Raw genomic sequence first — 20,541 nt, 5'->3', positions numbered from 1 at the left:
ATGTCCCACGCGGTCCCTTTCTACCAGCCTCACGCGACGCGGTCCCACATAACACGGTCCCACACGTCAGCACGAAACGGTCAACTAAACGGGAATCCTACCGTCCGAGCTCTTTCTGCGGGTTTTAGACAAGGGCTTGGAGAAAACTGAGGAAAAACTAAGGAGCTGGGGAAAACTGAGTACAACTAAGGACCCGAGGGCACGAAAATAGAAAGCCCATAAATATAATATGAAAATGTATGTCATGATGTATCTAGTGATATTGATTTGGCATGATATATATTGATACCTTTTTCTGAAGTCTTGGTCAGAGTTTACATTGTTTGACTTTGAAAAAAATTACATGCCTTATTTTACAAAACAAAGGATTAGTTAAAAAGAGCATTGCCCTATGTAAGATGACATGATGTTGAAAGAACCCGTGTGCATGATTGAAACCACAAGACCACTCTTTCTCTCATTGAGTAGTTCAGCACAGTGTCTTTCCTTTATCCCTAGCGTGGTAACACGAGAAAGGTAAAAATTCTATTTGACCATTTTTGTCACTATCACGACTTACTACAAGTTTTGCTCTATCTAATACACATGCCCCCTCACTCTCCCCAGCATACTACTTTGATCAAAATGCATGCAAGAATATGGTAATAATATGCGTCTACAAATACATCAAAGGCGTATTGAACTTTGCATAACATAACCTGTCTCATAACAAAACACCCATGATCATGGGTATATACATATATGACCATAACCAAGTAGGAAACCTCATATGGTTCTGAACATGTAATCACATAGAGAGAGATGATCAAGCTACTACCACGAACTCATAGTCATGAGTGGATTACTCCACCTTATCATAGAGGTGATGATGAAGACGTTAGAGAGGTTGGAGATGCATTTAGGAGAGGCTCCAATGACATTACTGTTCAATATTCGTTGAAGGCCTCCCGTCTCTATTTATGTGTTTGGCCTCGTGATTCCCTCTCTATTTACATAAGTCCTAAACAAAGATATATATAGTCGATTTTAGGTTAAAATAAACCCGACAACGCAAGATTCATGTTGATCGAACGAACAAGGGAAGGGGACCCACCATGGCGTGATTGGCTTTGGCGTCACACCATAGGTGCTCCAGATCTCCTCATTTGAGTCCATATCTATGGCTTTGTCTAGTACCCTATGTTTTGCAAAAATTATTGACACACTATTTTTCCTGAATTAATTGGGCTTTGCAAGGTTCCTAAAAAAGTAGCTTTCTTACATAGTTAGCTTCAAAGATATATGGATTTCGAGGGATGTCCTATAAATCAATAAAACAGTGGTTGTAACTTCATAAATGTTACAAATATCATGGATATTAACATAATAAACTTCCAAATACACAAATACGTTTTTGAGGTATCAGACACAATCCATGTTTTCTTCTTAGAGGAGATGGCGCACGTGATCCAGGAGATCCCAATAAGACATGGGGCGAAGACTTTGCAGCATGGCCAAATGATAAATTCAGTATCTACACTATAAGGTATGTGTATAATCTGGCAAGAACCAACTCCTTCTCCATGAGAAGTGCAAAGAATTAGTAGGCAACTCAGGTCATGTGACTTGTGAGCCAAGAGAAGAATTGGGAATGTTGGGGGCAATCAGGTCATCAGCAGGTAAAATGAAGATAGATATCTGGTGGATGGATCATATAACTACGTACTAATGGGATTCCAGCTTCAACACCTTTGTAATCCGGGAGATGATCGATGTACTTTATGTAGATAGTCTGATCGTGCCGAGCACCTATTCCTATCATGACCATTTGCCTCGACATCTAGGGTTCAACAGTTACCTTTTCAACTCGCTAAGTCCTTTTCTAACATCAGACCATGGAACTTTGATTTCTTGCCCAAGTGTTTTCCTTTCCAGGATACTTACTTTGGTGGTCTCATGTTGACATATATGGGAAGCTCGAAATGAGGCTATAAATGGGCAAGGTATTTTTTTACACTGCTTCAAAACCTCGAAGCTTATCAGGTGTGGGTCCGCAACTAACTCACATTGGATTCCGCCGCCAGCTAGGAAGATTTTTCTGAATGTGGATGCTACAATTTTTAAGGATGAACATTGGATGGTTTGGGAGAAGTCATGTGGGACCATGCAGGCACTCTCAATCCGACTTGCAATGAGGGCATCAATCAATGGTATCCTATCCCTGGAATTGGTTGAAGCTATTGCTATTCGGCAGACACTAACGATTAGATCAACTCTAACAGATCTCTTATATGTTCGGCCTTTAAAACCGTATAAGGGACGCTGAAAAACACTAAAAGGTGCAAACTATTGCCTTCCCCTACTAGAAACAGTAAATCTCAAATTAAAAAGATTCTGCCACTTTGTCCTATTTTCCCCCACCTTCTAGTCTCCTTCTTCCTCCCTATGAGTGTCTTCTCGGCCAGTTTAGATAGCTCCATGCCCGCCCTTCCCTTCCTTGGACCCAGACACCGACCGAAAGCGCATGTAGCCCCATGTGCGGTTTTGGTAATTGATGACAATCCCTATGGATTAATGCTTGCATTGATTTTCTCTTACAGGTTTTGTCCATAGGCAATGCTTGAACCATCAGTTGGATTCGTGGGTCCAAATTATGAATATCAAGTGACAAGTATGTCTTGAAGAAGAAGAAGACGGAGTGAGAGATGTCATGCGCATCTTCAAGACATCAACAATATGAAGAAAGAAGAAATGATGTACATTGAAAAAGATGGAGGAAGACGGTGACGTGCATTCAACAAGGTGGATGAAGATGGAGCTTGCCATCCAAATGGTGGTCATGGATACATGAAGATATGCCAAAGAAGAAGCACTCCCATAGTGTATTATGGGGGAGCAATCTGAAAGACTTCATCAAGGGAAGCACAAACAAGAAAGACATTTCATCTTGAAGCAGTCAAGATCTTCTTCATCTAGCTCAAGTGAAATGTGCAAGGTTAAGGTTTGTTTTTGATAGGATTTCTATTTTAGCGGTCTCTTGTTGTTGTTGGGAGGTCAGTTTTTTGGATAGTTGGACGTACTATCAAGAGCGCTCTCGAATGATTAACTTGATTGCATCGCTCTCGTAGAGAGCTCAAACCCTTGCATGGCGGTGTGGCCTTAGTGGAAATTACTTGGGAGCCTCCAATTGTCATGGAGTTTGCCTCAAGCTTGTGACTTTTGTGAAGTTTACTTGGGAGCCTCCAATTAATTTGTGGAGCTCGCCCCGAGCTTGTACAGGTTCTATGACCACCCTCAAGGATCCCTTAGTGGATCGAGGATTTCTCTTTTGGTGGGAAGGCTCGAGGAAAATACGGTGCGCCATTTGTTGCATTTGAAGTGCCTTGTGCCTCCACACCGCTCCATCCGAGAGTAGCAGTCACAAGGGTGTGAACTCAGGGATACATCGTCGTCTTCGCGTGCCTCAGTTACTCCTTAACCTGAGCTCCTTTACTTATGCACTTACTTTGTGATATCCATCGTGCTTGATATTCTATATCTTGCTATCACCTTGTTTCTTATCTTGTTTAATATAGGTTTTTGCTGCATATAGGCAAACCCTAATTTATAGGCTTTGTGCTTGTCAAGTTAAACATTAGTTTTATTCCGCACTTGATCAAGCCTCCAACATAGAAGTTTTTGAAACCGCCTATTCAACCCCCTTTGGGCGACATCCTTGGTCTTTCACCATCTCTACAGCTGTCGCGGCCCCGCGTCTCCACCGCCTTGCCACATGGAGGAGCTTCTTGCCTTGCACCGGCCTCCCCCGCACTCCTCGAGCTTCGGTGGCTACACTCCTTGCCGGCCGGCCTCCCCACGTTAGCTTCCCCCGCACCCCTCGAGCTCTAGTGGAGGCGCATTCCGCATCGACGTTGCCCTACCCCGCCCGCCTTCTCTCCTGGACGCATGCTCGACCCAGCTCCACCACGTGACGGAAGAGCTTGTCGTTTTAAAGGGTGCCTTAATTTTAAGGATCAGTCTAGTTTACTGGATCTGAAATGAACCCCTTTTCATGCAAATCCAAAAAATAGCAAATGTTCTACGGGGTTTACCAGTTAAGGGATTTGTTAGAGTTGCTCTTACTAGGGACAACGGCTTTTCACCGATACTGCGTATTATTTACTGCCTCTCCATGATCCAACATGCTATTATTTCTTTGGAAATAGATTGGTCCTCTGTGGGTTGGGTTCTGTTGTGGGTGATATGAAATGGCTCACATCAGGTGTCTCTACATGTTTCTTCATTTTGGTCGGAATGTGATCAGGGTAACTTTAAACCACTTTCGGGAGTTGTCGGAAAATTCCTTACCATCTTATATTCCGGAACAGAGGGGGTACTAGTGAACCTTCAATTTTTAATATTTTGGTTGATGTTATCCAATAGTGCATTCGGGATGTACCGTGTAAAGATGTTTCATAATTAACGAAGTCGCGACATTCTCTCTCAAAAAAAGCAGCGGATAATAAATCCATTTCCCCCCAAAGCATGGATCTTAATCACTATCTAGCAAAATTACATGTGTATACCATCTGTTGGAAGAAAGCTTCATGTCTAAAATTCTCAAGACAACTAAGACTGGCTACCGCAAGCCATCTGGTGCCCTTTTAATTCACCAAATCATCACCTAATATTACCAAGTTGACAAATTTGTCATCCTTCAAGTCTAACATTTCGAACATAGAACCGATCTCGTCGACTTTGGCGTGCCCTTGCCACTCCAGCATCCCCCAACGCCTTCTCCGCCGTTGGTGTGCCACCGCAGGTCAAGAGCCCAAAGGATCGAAGCCCTAGCCCTAACTGTAATTTAAAGAATCGAGTCAGAGAACAGATCGTGTCCCACCTCTAGGAGGGTCCGAACCATAAGACGATCTTGAAATCTGTTGAAGTTAGGACTCGCTGCCAGATCGATTGACAGGAGAACAAAACCTAGTGGTACAGTGCCATATCCATGGCAAATTTTTTTTCAGAATTGTTATACTACTAACTTTGTATTAAATCTCCATTTTTTTCTCTAAAAAAAATCTCCAATTTTCTTTAGGGGAGCAGAATTGCTAGCTGGAGCACAATATAGAAAGAAACTGTTACAACTTGGGCCTATTAGTCTAGCCCAGCAGGAGCTGTGAAGCAGGCCGGCCCGTTAGAAGAAAAAAAACACAATCTGGAGCTGCTTGCCGAACGCCCAGGCGAGGCGAGCTCCTGATCTGGAGCGGCCGAACTACCGCACCGAAAACCCCCGTTCTCTGACGGAACGGGAATTAAAACCCATCTCGATCTGGTGCGGTGGCCGCCCCCGTCGCCATTCTTTCCGGCCAAGCTCCCCACTCCCGACGATGCGGCACCTCCTCCTCTCCCGCCTCCTCCGCCGCGCCCCCCCCCCCTCCCACCCCCACCACCACCTCCAACTCATCCGCGCCCTCTCCTCCTCCTCCCCGCTCCCCTCCTCCGACGCCGACCTCCGCAAGTACGCCGGCTACGCGCTGCTCGTCCTCGGCTGCGGCGCCGCCACCTACTACTCCTTCCCCTTCCCGGCCGACGCGCTCCACAAGAAGGCCGTCCCCTTCAAGTACGCGCCCCTCCCCGACGACCTCCACACCGTCTCCAACTGGAGCGGCACGCACGAGGCCCACACCCGCGTCCTCCTCCAGCCCGACTCCATCCCGGCCCTCGAGGACGCCCTCGCCACCGCCCACAGGGAGCGCCGCAGGCTCAGGCCCGTCGGCTCCGGGCTCTCCCCCAACGGCCTCGGCCTCTCCCGGGCCGGCATGGTCAACATCGCGCTCATGGACAAGGTGCTCCACGTCGACGCCAAGAAGAAGACCGTCACGGTGCAGGCGGGGATACGCGTCGCCGAGCTCGTCGATGCGCTCCGGGAGCATGGCCTCACGCTGCAGAACTTCGCCTCCATCCGGGAGCAGCAGGTCGGCGGCATCATCCAGGTATGAGCTCTACTGAGAGAATCAATTTTTTTTTGTCCACGCAAGGAGCTGTGTCGGTGAACTTTTATTCTTGATTGCGTACAGGTTGGTGCCCATGGCACCGGGGCAGGATTGCCTCCAATTGATGAGCAGGTTATTAGCATGAAACTCGTTACTCCTGCCAAAGGGACATTGGAGTTATCAAGGGAGAAAGATCCCGACTTGTTTTATCTTGCCCGCTGTGGACTTGGTGGCCTAGGAGTCGTTGCAGAAGTTACTCTGCAGTGTGTAGAAAGGCACCAACTTGTTGAACATACATTTGTTTCTAATGCAGACGAGATCAAGAAAAACCACAAGTAATATTACACGCCGTCTCAGTTGATTACTCTGTACAGTTTTAGCATCCTTTACTGGAGGAATTTCTAACTTCCCTGCTTCCCTGCCCTTTTCAGGAAATGGCTGTCTGAAAACAAACATATCAAGTACTTGTGGATTCCATATACTGATACAGTTGTTGTTGTCCAATGTAATCCTCCTTCAAAAAGGAAAACTCCAAAGTTGACATCAAAATATGGAAAAGATGAAGCCCTTCAGCATGTCCGTGACCTTTATCGAGAGTCACTCAAGAAATATAGGTGCGAACACATGGCTAATGGTTTGCTACTAGGAATTGCAACATTTCCATGGTTTTCTGTATGCAAACTGCATCGTAATCATTTCTAGGTTAACAGGAGAGCACATTTGCACATGCACTTTTCTATGTCACACTTGACCACTAGCAAACTTCATTTGGATATTCTGCTCTTATGCAGATATATTATTTTGTACCCAAATGAATCAACTAAATATTTCCTTGGTTAGAAACTGAACTGATAGGAACAAGTGATTTTACTCTGGTGACCATTGTGTCTTTAACTTGCTCCTACACGTTTATTTGTGAGTTTGACCTCTCCACCTTCCCTTGTCACTCTGGAGGCTAGTACAGAAAGGCATGGGGGTGCCGTCATATTTGTAGGAAGAGTTGGTACGTCATAATTTAGGCAAGTGTTGGGTGGGACTTTTTGTGCCTGCTAGTGAAACATTGTTGTAACTTGAAACGATACGTAATCTCAAATTGGAGGTGGGCCCAGCCAAGAAAAATAATAAGAAGATGTTGGACCACTTGTAGATCTACTCAAATGAACTAATTTGTATTATTTTGCACTAAATTTTCTAGCTTTACTCAGCAATAGTGAAATTTTCTTTTGTTTTTGTTTCTAGCTTATGCCACTTTGTAGATACTTTTCAGAACTGAAGCAGAAAGTAAAGACCCAGCGATTGATCAACTATCATTTACTGAATTGAGAGATCAACTGCTTGCCCTTGATCCTCTGGATAAAGATCATGTGATAAGGATTAATAAAGCAGAAGCTGAATACTGGAAGAAATCTGAGGGATATCGCATGGGCTGGAGTGATGAAATACTAGGTTTTGACTGTGGTGGTCAGCAGTGGGTGTCTGAAACCTGCTTCCCTACTGGAACTCTAGCGAAACCAAGTATGAAGGATCTAGATTATATGGAGGAATTGCTACAGTTGATTGAGAAGGAAGATATACCTGCGCCTGCACCAATTGAGCAGCGTTGGACTGCCCGCAGCAGGAGTCCCATGAGCCCAGCATCAAGCTCAGAAGAAGATGAAATATTTTCATGGGTAACCCCGTTCTTCTGTAACTTTGTGTTGTTGTTGTGTTAAAATCAACGTTATTAGTTCTGTCATCCACCTAGAGTTCTTTTGTACGCATACTAATTATTTTCTACTTGTCCTATAAATGGGCAGATATCTGGTTAAATGGGTAGAGAATCAGACATGTGAGTTACAAAATTCTATAGTTATACCAGACTCAGGGGGAACTTTTTAGATCAAACTCATTCAGATTTGCATGATACCATCAAGGCAAATACTACTGAGTTTCTGAACAATGTGTCATATCCATTCCCTGAGATTTTTTTTCCTGTCCAATAAGATTTCTGTTTTATCGTAAGTTTTGTAGAGATATAGAACATGCCCTATTCTATATTTGGTACATCTCTTGGTTATTTTAGAACTTCAATAACAATAACAATAACAACAACAACGCCAACTCACCAAAGCCTTTCTCCCAAGCTAGTTGGGGTAGGCTAGATGTGAAACCCAACGGAAACATAAGAAAACCAAAACAAGGAGTCAGAAAAAAAAAGAACAAGTAAACTAAGATTTTGATAATTATAACTTCATACATGATTTTTGATGCATTTGCAGTATTTATCCCAATTTTAGAGGACATGTTCTTGTATAACTCAGTTCAAAGTGGCGTTTGATAGTTCACAAGCTGATGAAGTACATTGCTACTCTCAACATTTTTATGTCATGTGTACTTACAGATAGCATCCATACCTACATAAATCATTATTACTTGTAATCTATTGGTGACATATTCAGCAATAACGTCATGGGAAAAGCTTTGTTTCATCCTATTTTATTTGTGTTCGTTTCAGTTACGTCAGTCTGCTGTATTATTATTATTTTTACTAAAAAAATAAATCGTTGCTTAAAATGAAGTACTTTTCAGTTTAGATGATGTGGCAAAATTCAAAACGCTTCCCATATTCTGGGATATGAATTACAATCAACCTGAAAGGAGTGCATTATAGAACACTGTCAGTTCATAAAACTTAACTGCTCTGGATCTCAAACTTCTGTGATTAATTTTCAGAGGCTTTACCACGTTCTTGCAAGACTTGGTGCACTTCTGTAGGCACTTTAGCCGCATTATTTTTATTCAGTTTTTAACAATGTAACAAGGTCTTGTGTGCAGTTTTTACCATGTTGCAACTTTTAGTTAAGAGCATCCTTTGTTAATCCTCTTAAAAAAGTTACTGTGTGGTTATGCAATACAGGTTGGTATAATAATGTATTTACCAACATCGGACCCTCGCCAAAGGAAGGACATTACCGAGGAGTTCTTCAACTACAGAAGTCTGACACAAACTAGTCTCTGGGATGATTATTCTGCATATGAACACTGGGCCAAAATTGAGGTACCAACTTTTACTAGCACCATCAAGATGTATGCACCTACCATTCGGTGTTTGTTAGTAAGCTTTGCTGCTGACATGGTGGAAGATTAGCATCATACTTGTTAATTTCAAGAGAATGATCTTTTCTCTTGCAGGCATAGCAGTGGCTCGCTCAACTATCTTGCATTATTTATTAACAATATAGTCTACCTCTGAATTAATACTTACCGATTCCTCTCCGTAGGTTCCAAAGGACAAGGATGAACTTGCTGAACTGCAGGTTAGGTTGCGGAAGCGTTTCCCTGTTGACATGTATAACAAGACACGCATGGAGCTGGACCCTAACAAGGTTCTCTCAAGTGTGAAGCTAGACAAGATGTTCCCAGGGACGCGGACTGTCCAACATGCAAAGTAAAGGTGTTTTGACTAATGACATGCCGAAGGCAAAACACTTTCCCTCCTGGAGAAATGTAATATGTAGCTTTTTTTTGCCCCATGGAGGAATGTACTCTTCCAAGTTCGATTATGTCGTTGATACTTGATCAAAACTAGAAACTGGCATTCTGCTCCGTCGGTGGTTTACATGACTATGCACGCTTGCTGCAGAGTTAATTTCTTTGTAGAACTTGCTCTGTTGGTAGAGAACTAGAGATAGTCTTTCCGTTCCCATGGTGAAGCGCTTGTCGCTGGAGGCTTATTTCCTTGATTCAGGCTGATGAACCTGTGCTTCTTAAGATACTGTCATCCATTGTTGTACCAAGTGCAATGCTGATAAAAATTTAGCAGTTGAAATAAATTATGAAAGGAAGAACAAATTGATTGGAGTCAAGGTTCAGTTGTAAACTTGTGATTGTGGAACCATACTGAGCACCGCTATTTTGTAAGCTGCCATGGATAAAAAAAATATCGAGATAGCAAGGTGCACATTTGTTATGCAATTGTAGTGATCTCACACTTTACAAGTACTGTAGCAATTATACTGTATCACTCCATCTACAAGTAAGTGATGGTTTGAACTTCAAATTCAAACTCTTGAATCCAATATCATTATCCATCTTCAGTGATGTACTGAACATCCATTGTGAACTTGGAAATCCTATGCATATATTTTTTCTTGAAAGTAATCTACAATATTGTTATGGGGAGTTAGAGCATCTCCAGCCGTCTCCCCGACAAGGCCCCCAGACGCCTTTTTTTCATCCGGATGGACGAAAACGGCCCAGTCACGTCCCGGCTTCTCGATTTCGTCCGGATTAGGCCTTTCATCCGTTCGGAGAGCCCAGGCCATCCCCGCCCCCCTCCCCCCCCCGGGGAGCGCTCGGGACTCCGGACGAGAGAAAAGCGGGGACGGGCCCGCTCTGTCGGCGAGAGAACAGACGAACCCCACCACTTTGTCGACAAAAATCCCACCTCCCCTCCCTTTGCTCTCTCGCCGCCGACACCACCCCTCGCCAATCCGCTGGCGGGTTGCTCCAACTCCGCCGTTCCTCCACCCAGCAGCCTATATTCCGCCGCCCGTCGTACCCTCTGCCCATTTTCCGCCGCCGGGCAGCTCCCTCGCGTCGCTCCTCGTCGACACGCCCGGCAGGTGTTCGTCCAACTGCTTGGCCGGACATGGACTCCGACGAGAAGGAGGAGCAGATGTTCGCCGAGCTTCTTGAAGAAGAAACGGCTGTCGCCGCCCAAGACGAGGAGCACCTCCTCATCCTTGCTTGCCTGTCCGGCTTGTACGCCGAATCTATCATTGGTCGCCGTGGTGGGTCGGCACCAGGTCGCCGGAAGTGCAAGCCTAGGTAGCGAATGGAGGGGTACTGCATGCTCTACGCCGACTACTTCGCCGACGATCCATTGCACGGTGAGGCTATTTTCAGGCGTCGTTTCAGGACGAGCCGGAAGCTCTTCCTGAAAATTGTGTATGCCCTTCGAGAGTACGACTCCTATTTCAGATGCAAGTTGGATTGCACCGGCATGGCAGGGTTTCCCGCCCTCCAAAAGTGCACGGTGGCTTCCGAAGGAGCAGCAGTTTGCCAAGGAACAAGAAGCTTGCCGAAAGGATGTCGAGCGTGCATTTGGTGTCCTGCAGCAGAGATTTGCTGTAGTCCGGTTCCCCGCTTTGACTTGGTCGAAAGATCAGCTGTGGGAAGTGATGAACTGTTGTGTGTGCTTACACAACATGATTATCGAGGATGAGCGAAAGCATCCGGTCCCTCTGAGCGAACAAGCTGCACCATATGACAGAGAGGGTCCTCTTGCACAAATAAGCCAAATGTTGGCAAGAGTGGTCAAATTCGTCGAATTATGCATGAAATTAGTCATCCAGGGACGTTTTTCTCTAAAAAACGGCGAACCCTGGGTCTGCCTACCGGGGAGACGGCTGGAACTTCGGCGCTCCCGAGCTAAAGTTTCATCCAATCCGGCGCTAAATAGCGCCAGATTTCATCCCGGGGAGCCCCAACGGCTGGGATGCTCTTATAAGCATACTATAGTAAAAAATAGCAGACAACATCAAATCATTTGTGAACTAAGTGGTTACAATCGGAAATTCAATTCGGCTCCCGGGTGCGTATACTCCCTCTACCAAAAAAACATATTTCGAAATGTCAAAAAATTTGGATAAAAAATTCCGCATGTACATCTCCATAATGTATGTGCATTCGCTAAGTTTCACGAAAAACCAATATTTTGTGTGGTCTATGTAAAAAAGGAGAAACTTTATCTTGTGAAAAGCATTTTTTTAGCACTGAATTTTATCTTTTTTACACACGTCACATGATAAGTCGATTTTTTATGAAACGACTTTGTGAGCGCGTAGCACGTGAAGATGTACATACAAATTTTTTGTTTCAATTTTTTTTGAAATTTAAAATGTACATAACATGCATTTTAAAATATAGGGAGCATATGCACCCATGTTCCAAAACACCACTCCCGGTTACAATCTCATCCCCTCTGAGCGCCTAAGCCGGATTAAGGATTCCCTATATTGAAGTATGTTCATAGAATTCCATAAAATCCAATAGGATTTTGTGTAAGTTTTTTTTTGGTGCAACAAATGCCTCAAGAATCACCAGTTAAACAGTGAAATTCTAAAAAGTATGGAAAATATAAGGATGGGTAGAGGTCGACTACAGTTGACATGGGCAGAAGCAGTGAAAAAGAGACTTAGGGACTACAATGTTCCTAAAAATTTGACTCTTCATATGAGCGCATGAAAAAGTTTGTCGTATCTACATGTTAAAGGGAACGAGGAGGAGGAGCGAGTTCTCCGCGCGATATGACTGCAGAAACCTAGGTCATGAGATACTGCGTGTGAGTAAACGTCCTTATACAAGATTTCTCCTTCATAATTGTCCACGTGGGGCTACTATTGACATGTGTCACACATCAAGGGTGGGCCCCACTAATACCCTGGCATGTGACTCTCTCTCTCCCTCTTCTCTTCGTCTTCCTCCGACCACAAAATCAACGAGAGAGAGAGAGAGAGAGAGAGAGAGAGAGAGAGAGAGAGAGAGAGAGAGACGACGACCAAATTGGCGCCGCCGACGTCGCGGTTGGCCACAATGGAGAAGAGCTCTAAACTTAGGGTCGCACAGATGAGTCGCTGGCGCCAAACTTAGGGTGTGGAAGGGTGCGGGTTTTCGGGGTTAGAGAAGAAAAGGGTGTGGAGTGGCTTAGAAGGACGGGTGAGGCGGTGATGTACCACTATAGGAGAAGCTCAAGGCAGGAAGGGGCGGTAAGGCGCCACAGTAGCGCGCCGACAGGAATGCGACAGTTCTACCGGTGGTGATTCTAGGAGCGGGGCACTGGTCTCATGTAGGGAATACATCGGTTCTATCACGGTGAAATTCTAGGGACGAAATGTGGAAGCAGCTCATCAGATCTAAAAGTTTACATTAATGGTGGTTATGATTTATGAAAGTTATTAAGGATCGGGTAGGCCGGGGCCCTGTTCAACCCCCTTCCCAAATTGCTGGAGGGCTGTGGGATGGACGCGGGTGACCGCCAAATAGCCTTAATTCAAACAGAAAACGTACTTGTACAAAACATGTTTGGAGAGTTTTAGGTTTTGAGCGAATTTGTTCGGTTCGCGTGCGAGTCTAAAAAGTAAAAAACCCCGTGCGACCGCGTGGACGAGCACAGCCGCCCCCAGCTCGCCCAACGGTCCTCTCCCCCCTGCCCGCCGCCGCCGTTGCCGCCGCCGCGCTCGGAATGGACCCCGGGTTCGACGACGTCCACGAGGTCGTCGACTGGATGTCGTCGATGGTCGACCGCGGGGGCCGCCGGAACCAAGAGAGCACCCGCCTGTTCCTGGCGCGGCGCACGGCGCTGGAGATGCTGCGCGACCGCGGCTACAGCGTGCCGGAGTCGGAGCTCGCCCGTACGCTCCCGGAGTTCCGCGCGTGGTGGGAAAAGGATCCCGACTTCGAGCGCCTCGCCTTTGCCACCGCCTGTGCCTCGGACCACTCCGACAAGGTGATTTTACTGCTCCTTTCCTCTCGGCAACTATGATTCCTCTAACTATGGTTCCGCGACCATCGTGAATAATGGTTGGGGACAATCCGACAATAGAGCTTTACTCGTTGGCGTGCTAGAGTCCAATTGCGCTGGAATGGAGAAACCATTGTGATTTTGAGAAATAGAGGGAAAAGGAGACGATGTCACTCTTTTGATAGCCTTTCTCCACTGACTTGTACCAGGTGGATATTAATTTTAGTAGGTGTTCGGTGGTAGTTTAGCAGAACTATGTTCTTGTGGTTTCAGCTTATTATAGTGTTAGCGCAATTCTGCAAACAGATGGCTCAGTTTAGTATTTATGTACTCAAGTTCAATGCTTACATAACATAAGGATGCGGTAATTAGTATGTAAGCAACAACTCTGCGATGACCCCACACCCCTTCGCTTTCGCTCCCCCCCCCCCCCCATCTCTGCCACCTTTACAACTCCCACTTCCCCCTTGGGATCAGTCATTGTGCACCCCCTTCCACTTCCTGCTCCGACCCTGGCCGTGGCCTCGCCGGCACCGGAGAAGAGAAAAATAGCACCACCGTCGCTGACAGCAGACAGAGAACATAAAAAATATCGGTTTTCAGTTTGGTATTTTACAATTTTCATCTAAATAAAAAGACATGCGTTCTCCAGCTTTCGACCTCGAGGGAGTCAACTTTCGAATCTCACAAAAAAATTCAACCGAATGAATAACAGTAATAAATTAGGGTTTTTGATGTTATAGCAACTGCTTTTGTCTGTCTACACATGTTTTATTGCTTGGCGTTTCTAAATTTTCACTTCTTATAAGAGAGTAACATAGGATTACACTTTAACTATGTTAACTCTTATCTCAGGTGCAAATTCGATTCTGCTCACAGGAGCCTGTCAGAATTGCAACTATCCAGGAGATATATGACCAGATCGAAGGAGAGAACTTGTCTAGACTTATTCTGATATCGAAAGGAAAAATAATGCCTAGAGCTAAAGAGTCTATGAAGGAGAAATTCACATTTAAAGTAGATAGTTTTCTGGTAAGTTTTGTATAGTTGTTGATGGCTTATTTTGGAATTGAAACTATGTACATTAACTATGCGTGTTTTAAGAATAACAACATGCCATTAAGAGCAATTTCTATGCAGATTTTTGTGAATTTGGTACTGGATATAATCGTACTCCCTCTGTTCCAAATTAATTGAAGTGCTAGGTTTGTCATGAGTCAAACTTCTCTAAGTTTAACTGAGTTTGTAGAGAAATGTGCTAATATCTACAACCTCAGATCTACACATTACGGACATATATTTTATGATGAATCTAATGAAACTAAATTGGAGGGAGTATAATGTACTCCCTCCAGTCGGATTAAATTGACGCGAGTAGTGCAGAGGGATTAGGTTATGTACGTACGTTCTCGCGGCCATGAAACACAAACAGAGGAAGTAGTACTATACTTCATTGGTTAGATGAAATTCAGTGTACATGTTTCCGCAAGTTATGCTCTCAACCTACAATCCTTATATTCCATGCATGTACAGTTGATGCTGTATTATTTTATATCATGTTTATATTTTACACATTACTTGTTTAAACTTCAACTGATGTGCTTTTCCAACCAAAGGTCAGAGAACTACTGGTTAACATTACTAAGCATGTCCTAAAGCCCAAGCATGAAGTGTTGTCTGCAGAAGAAAAGGCCAATCTCCTGAAGAAGTACAAGGTGGAGGATTCACAGGTATGTCTATCTCTAATTTATTACTGATTACTAGAACGAATTATGTGATAGTACTCTCAGAAGTATGTTTATTTCTCTAATTTATTACTGATTACTAGGACGAATTATGTCATAGTACTTTGAGTAATATGTTTATTCTAAATTATTGGAACCATCCAGGCAGTTTCCTTTTGGGAAGTCAGAGCAGATTATTTTTTTATTTGTAGTTAAATTACAGACAACCATTGTTAAGACGAGATACAGTTAAAATATGTTTTAATTGAATGAAATATTTGGCTCTAGCTCTAAGCTTAAATGTTTTTTTTAGCTTTTTTAGAACATGCAGTTTCTAGTTTTTGTTTTCTAGAATCTTTAGCCAACAGGAACAGTTACCAGTTGAAACCAATATCTGTTGTGAAGAAATAGTATCTAACTGGGCAAACAAAGGTGGATAAAAACTTAAGTCTGCAGGCACAATCTAGGGATCATATACATGTCAGATATGGTTGCTCTCTTCACAGATGGGTAATGCAAAAAAATAAATGTTGAAGCGATATTGAGTTTGTGACTTGGTCTTTGGAATTGTTTAGATGGTTCGACTTTATCTTTCACTATTCTAGTAAATAGCATCTCGAAAAAAGAACTCAAAATACCAACATCATGTGATTACAGATACTTTGATGAAGTAGCTGTGCATATGTTCTACCAGTAGGATACCCTCTTATTTACTTGTTTTCTTGCTTCTTCATATTCTTATTTGATTTATGGTTTATCTGTATTACAAATATAGTGGAACGTTTGATGAATATTATTTGCTGGAACTCACACTACTTCCGATCAGCTACTTTCTGTGTGGAAAGTTGGTGAATTTCCACCAAAGAATGGTGACCAAGGATTTGCCGCTTTTAAAGTTACACACTTGCATTGATTATTTTCCACCAGAACGAAATGGATAAAATTTACACCTTCTCTATGTTATTGTACCTTCCTTTTATCTTTCGCTTGAAATCATAACTACAGTTATTCTGGTTGTCTCACCTCCTACTATTGCTTCTTCCCTACCTCCACTTTCCCTGAAGGCACCTCCCCTCATCTTGTTAGAGTACGTAATGGGCTGGACATGATCGAACTCGGGAAAGCTGATACCAAGTGTTATGTGGCTGCTAGGGTTTGGGAGGAAGAGAGAGAGCTGCGAGGGCGCGAGAAGGCCGGCCGGGGGCCTTTTGCCCACGGCCGGGCAAGAGGGAAGGGATGTCCTTCTTAATTCTTGCTTGATTAGATTGATACGTCTTCTCTCCTTATATAGAGAGGTTTACTTGACCCCTAAGCAAACGAGACTAACGGGCTATATCGCTAGCCCAAGCCCATTACGTACTCTAACACATCTTGTCTGGTTTCCGCGCTTGAATACCAAGAAGGGATCCATTCTATTAAATACTCACCCAAAATCTCAAAATCTTCATTGGGTTTTTCTCCTCCATACCCAATCCTCACCTCCACTCCCCTGTTGCTACACGGTCCTGCCGCTGTCACAGAAGACGACTGCGTGTCGGCAGCGGTTTCCTTGTCCACAGACATGGCGATCTTCATATATATTGGAACCCCAAGGTGCCAAACAGCTGCCCCTGCCAGGCCTTTTTATGTTAGCAATCTATCCACACTCCCTGCCATATCCTCTTGTGACTCCCAAGGTGAGAAATAAACTTCACTAACTATGGAGCAAATGCTTTCAGATTCTGGAATATTTCCCTTGACCTCAACTTCATTAGGGACTCCTTCTGATGTTCCAATATGCCATGACTTGCCTGGCAAGCAGTACAATTTCACCAACTACGAATCAACAACAATCTCGTAACTCTGTCACCCCCACTCTCACCTCCTCACCCATGGTGGCACTGCCACATCTACCCGACCTGGTCCTTCGCGCCCTATGCCACAGTGATCAATGTGCCCTACTATACAGTAGGTGACATAGGCTGTTCAGTGATCAAGGTGTCGTACACTCGTACTATGCAGCAGGCAGCAGTGCTGTCGTGATCAACGTCCGTACTATATGTTAGGTGGCAGGGCTGTCCAACGCTGGTTTTGCCAGCTAGTTAACCCTTCACTTGAAGATGCAAGGAGTGGTAAGAAGAGAAGGTTCATGAGTTGAAGGGCTTCTTTTTGTAGGAGTTGGAAAAAAAGGGTTTGAACCGGCCTAGCGGGCACTTGATGTAAGCTGGCTTTGAGAATGAAGGGCAGGGTTAGAGGAGAGGAGGGGTAGGTCCATTGGATTGGAAGAAGGGTTGAAACATGAAAATGGTAGAAAATCTCATAGTTTCCGTAGTGGTGAATCGTCAATTGCAAACTGGCAAGCGGCAAATCATCAATCACCACCGGTTTCCCATTTTTTGGGTGGTCAAGTGTTTCATGCTAGAGCAGTGCTTTTGTTTTTTTATCGTTCTGACAGTGCAAGTCATTGTGGTACGTGAACCATGTAACAATTATTTGTTACATCATGCTGAATGTCATTGTTTTCTCAACAAAATGGCCTGGTCTAGCTGTTGTCTGTTGGTCTGCATGCTAGTTGCTAGTTAACACTTAACACCATGATGCTGTACTTGATTGTGTTTGCAACATAAATGTGGCCCTAAAAGTGACAATAATCTCCCATTTTTCTTGGATGTGATGATGGAAACTATTGCATGCAAACTATTGCATGCTACCGTCATGAGCACTTCCATCAAGAAAAGGAGTATTCATGATAACTTTATGTATGCACGGAATCTTGCAAGGAAATTTCACCGACCAAGATACCTTGCCTCCTTTTCAAGCTTGACATCAAAAAGGCATTTGGTTTGGTTCGCTGGGACTATCTCATGCAGCTTCTTCATCACTATGGCTTTCCGGCAAGATTCTGTGATAGGATTTAGGCTCTAGTCTCCACTTCATCCTCTAGAGTGCTCCTAAACGGTGTGCCTTGTGGCTATTAAGCATGGACATGGGCTTCGGCAAGGAGATCACCTATGGCCTCTTCTTTTTGTTTTGGCAATTGATCCAATCAACTTCATCCTCCAAAATGCTACCGAATAAAGACATCTCCACCAACTACACAGAAGAGTTCCCACGACTTGCACCTCCATTTATGACGACGATGCAGCGGTATTTGTTGCGCCAATCAAAGAGGACATCCAATTCCTTGCGGCCACCCTTGCTTCCTTCGGGAGGTCATGGGCTTAAGTACCAATTTCCAAAAGAGTCAAGTTGCACCAACTAGATGTGATAACCTTGACCTTGATGATATCCTTCAATCCTTCCAGGCTACAAGATCGACCTTCTCCATGCGCTATTTGCGTCTCCCACTTTCCATTTACTGCCTCCAAAGAATTGACTTCCAACCCCTCGAGGAGAAGATAGCCGACAAGATTGGATCCGGCAATTGAAAAAAAACGTTACCATGGCCAGGAGTAGAGTTTTGGTTAGGGCTGTCCTTACTTCACAGGCGATGTACAACATCACCTCTGTTGACATTCCAAAAGAAGTCCTAAAAAAGATAAACACCATTCTTCGTGCATATTTGTAGTCCGGATGTGATAAAGTTGGAGGCAAGTGCAAGGTCAATTAGAATTTGGTTTGTAGACCAACCAAGCTTAGGGTAATTGGGATCTTGCATCTTGGAAAATTTGTGACCGCTCTTCGACTTCGATGGCTTTGGTTAGAATGGACCGACGAATCTAAAGCTTGGATCGGTCTTGGCAACCCATGTAATGATGATGATAGAGAGATTTTTTATGCGGCAACCATTATCACCATTGGTGATGGAGAAAAGGAAAATTTTTGGTCATCTTCCTTGGCTCTCCGGATTGTGACCTATAGACATTGCTCCAAGATTTTCAAGATTTCCAAAAAGAAGAAGCAAACGGTTAAGAAAGCACTTGAGAACAACTTTTGGGTCTCTCAAATTAATTTGAGACAAGGTTTGGAAGTGGAGCACATACAACAAGTTGTCACCCTTTGGGAATTAGCCTCCAATGTCAAACTCTCCATTGGAATCAAAGACTATCTCTCGGAATTTTACCAATGATGGCTTCTACTCATCTTCCTTGGCCTACAAGCTGCAATTTGAAGGAACCATCCTCTCTACTATGGAGGCCACAATTTGGAAGATTTGTGCACCGCCAAAGTGCAAGTTGTTTGCTTGGTTGGTCTTACAAAATAGAGTGGGCAGCGGATAGATTGACCCGTAGAGGATGGCCAAATAGTTGCAGTTGACCCCTTCGCAATCAAGTTCAAAAATCGGTGTCTCATCTTTTGTTCAAGTGCCGCTTCACCATTCGCATTTGGAATGCCATCCTACCTTTGATTGGGCGTCAAGATATTGAATAGTCTCTTTGGGCAAATGAATTTACCGTGCAAGATTGGTGGACCTTGGATTGGTTGTCAAGATATTGACTAGTCTCTTTGGGCAAATGAAGTTACCGTGCTAGATTGGTGGATGAAGACTGCCATGGGACAAGGAAATTCTCGCAAAGTCATGGCTTCAAATGCTCATGCTTGTATCTTGGGAAGTTTGGAAGGAGAGAAATGTAAAGATCTTTCACAATCACATCTCGCCCCCATAATTATCACAAAGATCAAAGATATGAGGCTTGCATGTGGAGCATCGCTGGTGCCAAGCTTTTGGGTAATGTAATCTCAGGAGAGTAGGACTATTTGGAAAGTCCTAGGAATTAAAAACTTCTTATTAAATGATAATGGCAAATTTTTTGCCTTGTTAAAAAAAACTTTTTTTTGTGTGCTTGCCATGTTCGTTTGTCTTTATATGGTTTTATTTAAGCCAGGACTTGATGTGTCGATCAGTTTACGACATTTAGTATTGCCACATTTAACTGATTGTGCTGGGGTCATAATTGAATTGAAGATATGCCTATGATATATCTTGTAGTCATTGTGGGCCATAAGTCATTTTCCATTTTTCCTTTTATCTGGCTGGTGCAGTATTAATATGCCTGAAATGGAAAACTACATTTGTGATTAGCCTCTTCTTCCGTGGTACTTAAATTTCTTTGATATCCGCATCGAGTTGTTATTATATAGTAATTTTATGACAGTTTGCTGAAAATGGTGCTTTTATCTTTCAGCTCCCTCGCATGGACGCGACTGATGCTGTTGCTCGCTACTATGGCCTTGACAAGGGAACTGTACTTAAAGTTACATATGATGGTGAGATTACAGGAAATCATGTGACATACCGATGTATTTTCTGAGGGCTGCATGTGTCTCCATGGATGAAAATTGTAGCCAGCTGTTTATAAAATCGTGGTCTTACTATGTTGTCCGGTGTTCAGTGGCTCGTTACCACAAGGAGGTGTTCGGAGGTGTTACATAGAAGAAT

General features: G+C 43.9%; 2 protein-coding genes across 2 annotated transcripts; both read left to right on the top strand.

The window, feature by feature from the left end:
• Positions 1–5,315: 5,315 nt before the first annotated feature.
• LOC124654118 (L-galactono-1,4-lactone dehydrogenase 2, mitochondrial-like) lies at positions 5,316–9,867 on the top strand. The gene is made up of 6 exons (XM_047193148.1): positions 5,316–5,954; positions 6,039–6,289; positions 6,386–6,568; positions 7,222–7,624; positions 8,851–8,991; positions 9,215–9,867. Exons 1-6 carry the CDS (start codon positions 5,349–5,351, stop codon positions 9,383–9,385), a joined length of 1,755 nt encoding a protein of 584 aa, XP_047049104.1. The 5' UTR covers positions 5,316–5,348; the 3' UTR covers positions 9,386–9,867.
• A 3,333-nt stretch (positions 9,868–13,200) lies between these two features.
• LOC124653507 (DNA-directed RNA polymerase V subunit 5A-like) lies at positions 13,201–20,494 on the top strand. Its single transcript, XM_047192562.1, has 4 exons — positions 13,201–13,443; positions 14,314–14,490; positions 15,075–15,188; positions 20,288–20,494. Exons 1-4 carry the CDS (start codon positions 13,222–13,224, stop codon positions 20,411–20,413), a joined length of 639 nt encoding a protein of 212 aa, XP_047048518.1. The 5' UTR covers positions 13,201–13,221; the 3' UTR covers positions 20,414–20,494.
• Positions 20,495–20,541: the final 47 nt, after the last annotated feature.

This window comes from Lolium rigidum, chromosome 5, assembly GCF_022539505.1.
Source record: "Lolium rigidum isolate FL_2022 chromosome 5, APGP_CSIRO_Lrig_0.1, whole genome shotgun sequence".
NCBI classification, from domain to species: domain Eukaryota; kingdom Viridiplantae; phylum Streptophyta; class Magnoliopsida; order Poales; family Poaceae; genus Lolium; species Lolium rigidum.
Note: the sequence above shows the minus strand (reverse complement) of the source record. Positions and strands in the feature narration are given on the sequence as shown.

Coding starts and splice junctions, on each gene's coding strand:
- LOC124654118 (XM_047193148.1), top strand. CDS start 5,349: ATGCGGCACCTCCTCCTCTCCCGCCTCCTCCGCCGCGCCCCCCCCCCC. Junction 5,955..6,038: donor AGGTCGGCGGCATCATCCAG/GTATGAGCTCTA, acceptor GATTGCGTACAG/GTTGGTGCCCATGGCACCGG. Junction 6,290..6,385: donor GAGATCAAGAAAAACCACAA/GTAATATTACAC, acceptor TGCCCTTTTCAG/GAAATGGCTGTCTGAAAACA.
- LOC124653507 (XM_047192562.1), top strand. CDS start 13,222: ATGTCGTCGATGGTCGACCGCGGGGGCCGCCGGAACCAAGAGAGCACC. Junction 13,444..14,313: donor CCTCGGACCACTCCGACAAG/GTGATTTTACTG, acceptor CTCTTATCTCAG/GTGCAAATTCGATTCTGCTC. Junction 14,491..15,074: donor TTAAAGTAGATAGTTTTCTG/GTAAGTTTTGTA, acceptor TTCCAACCAAAG/GTCAGAGAACTACTGGTTAA.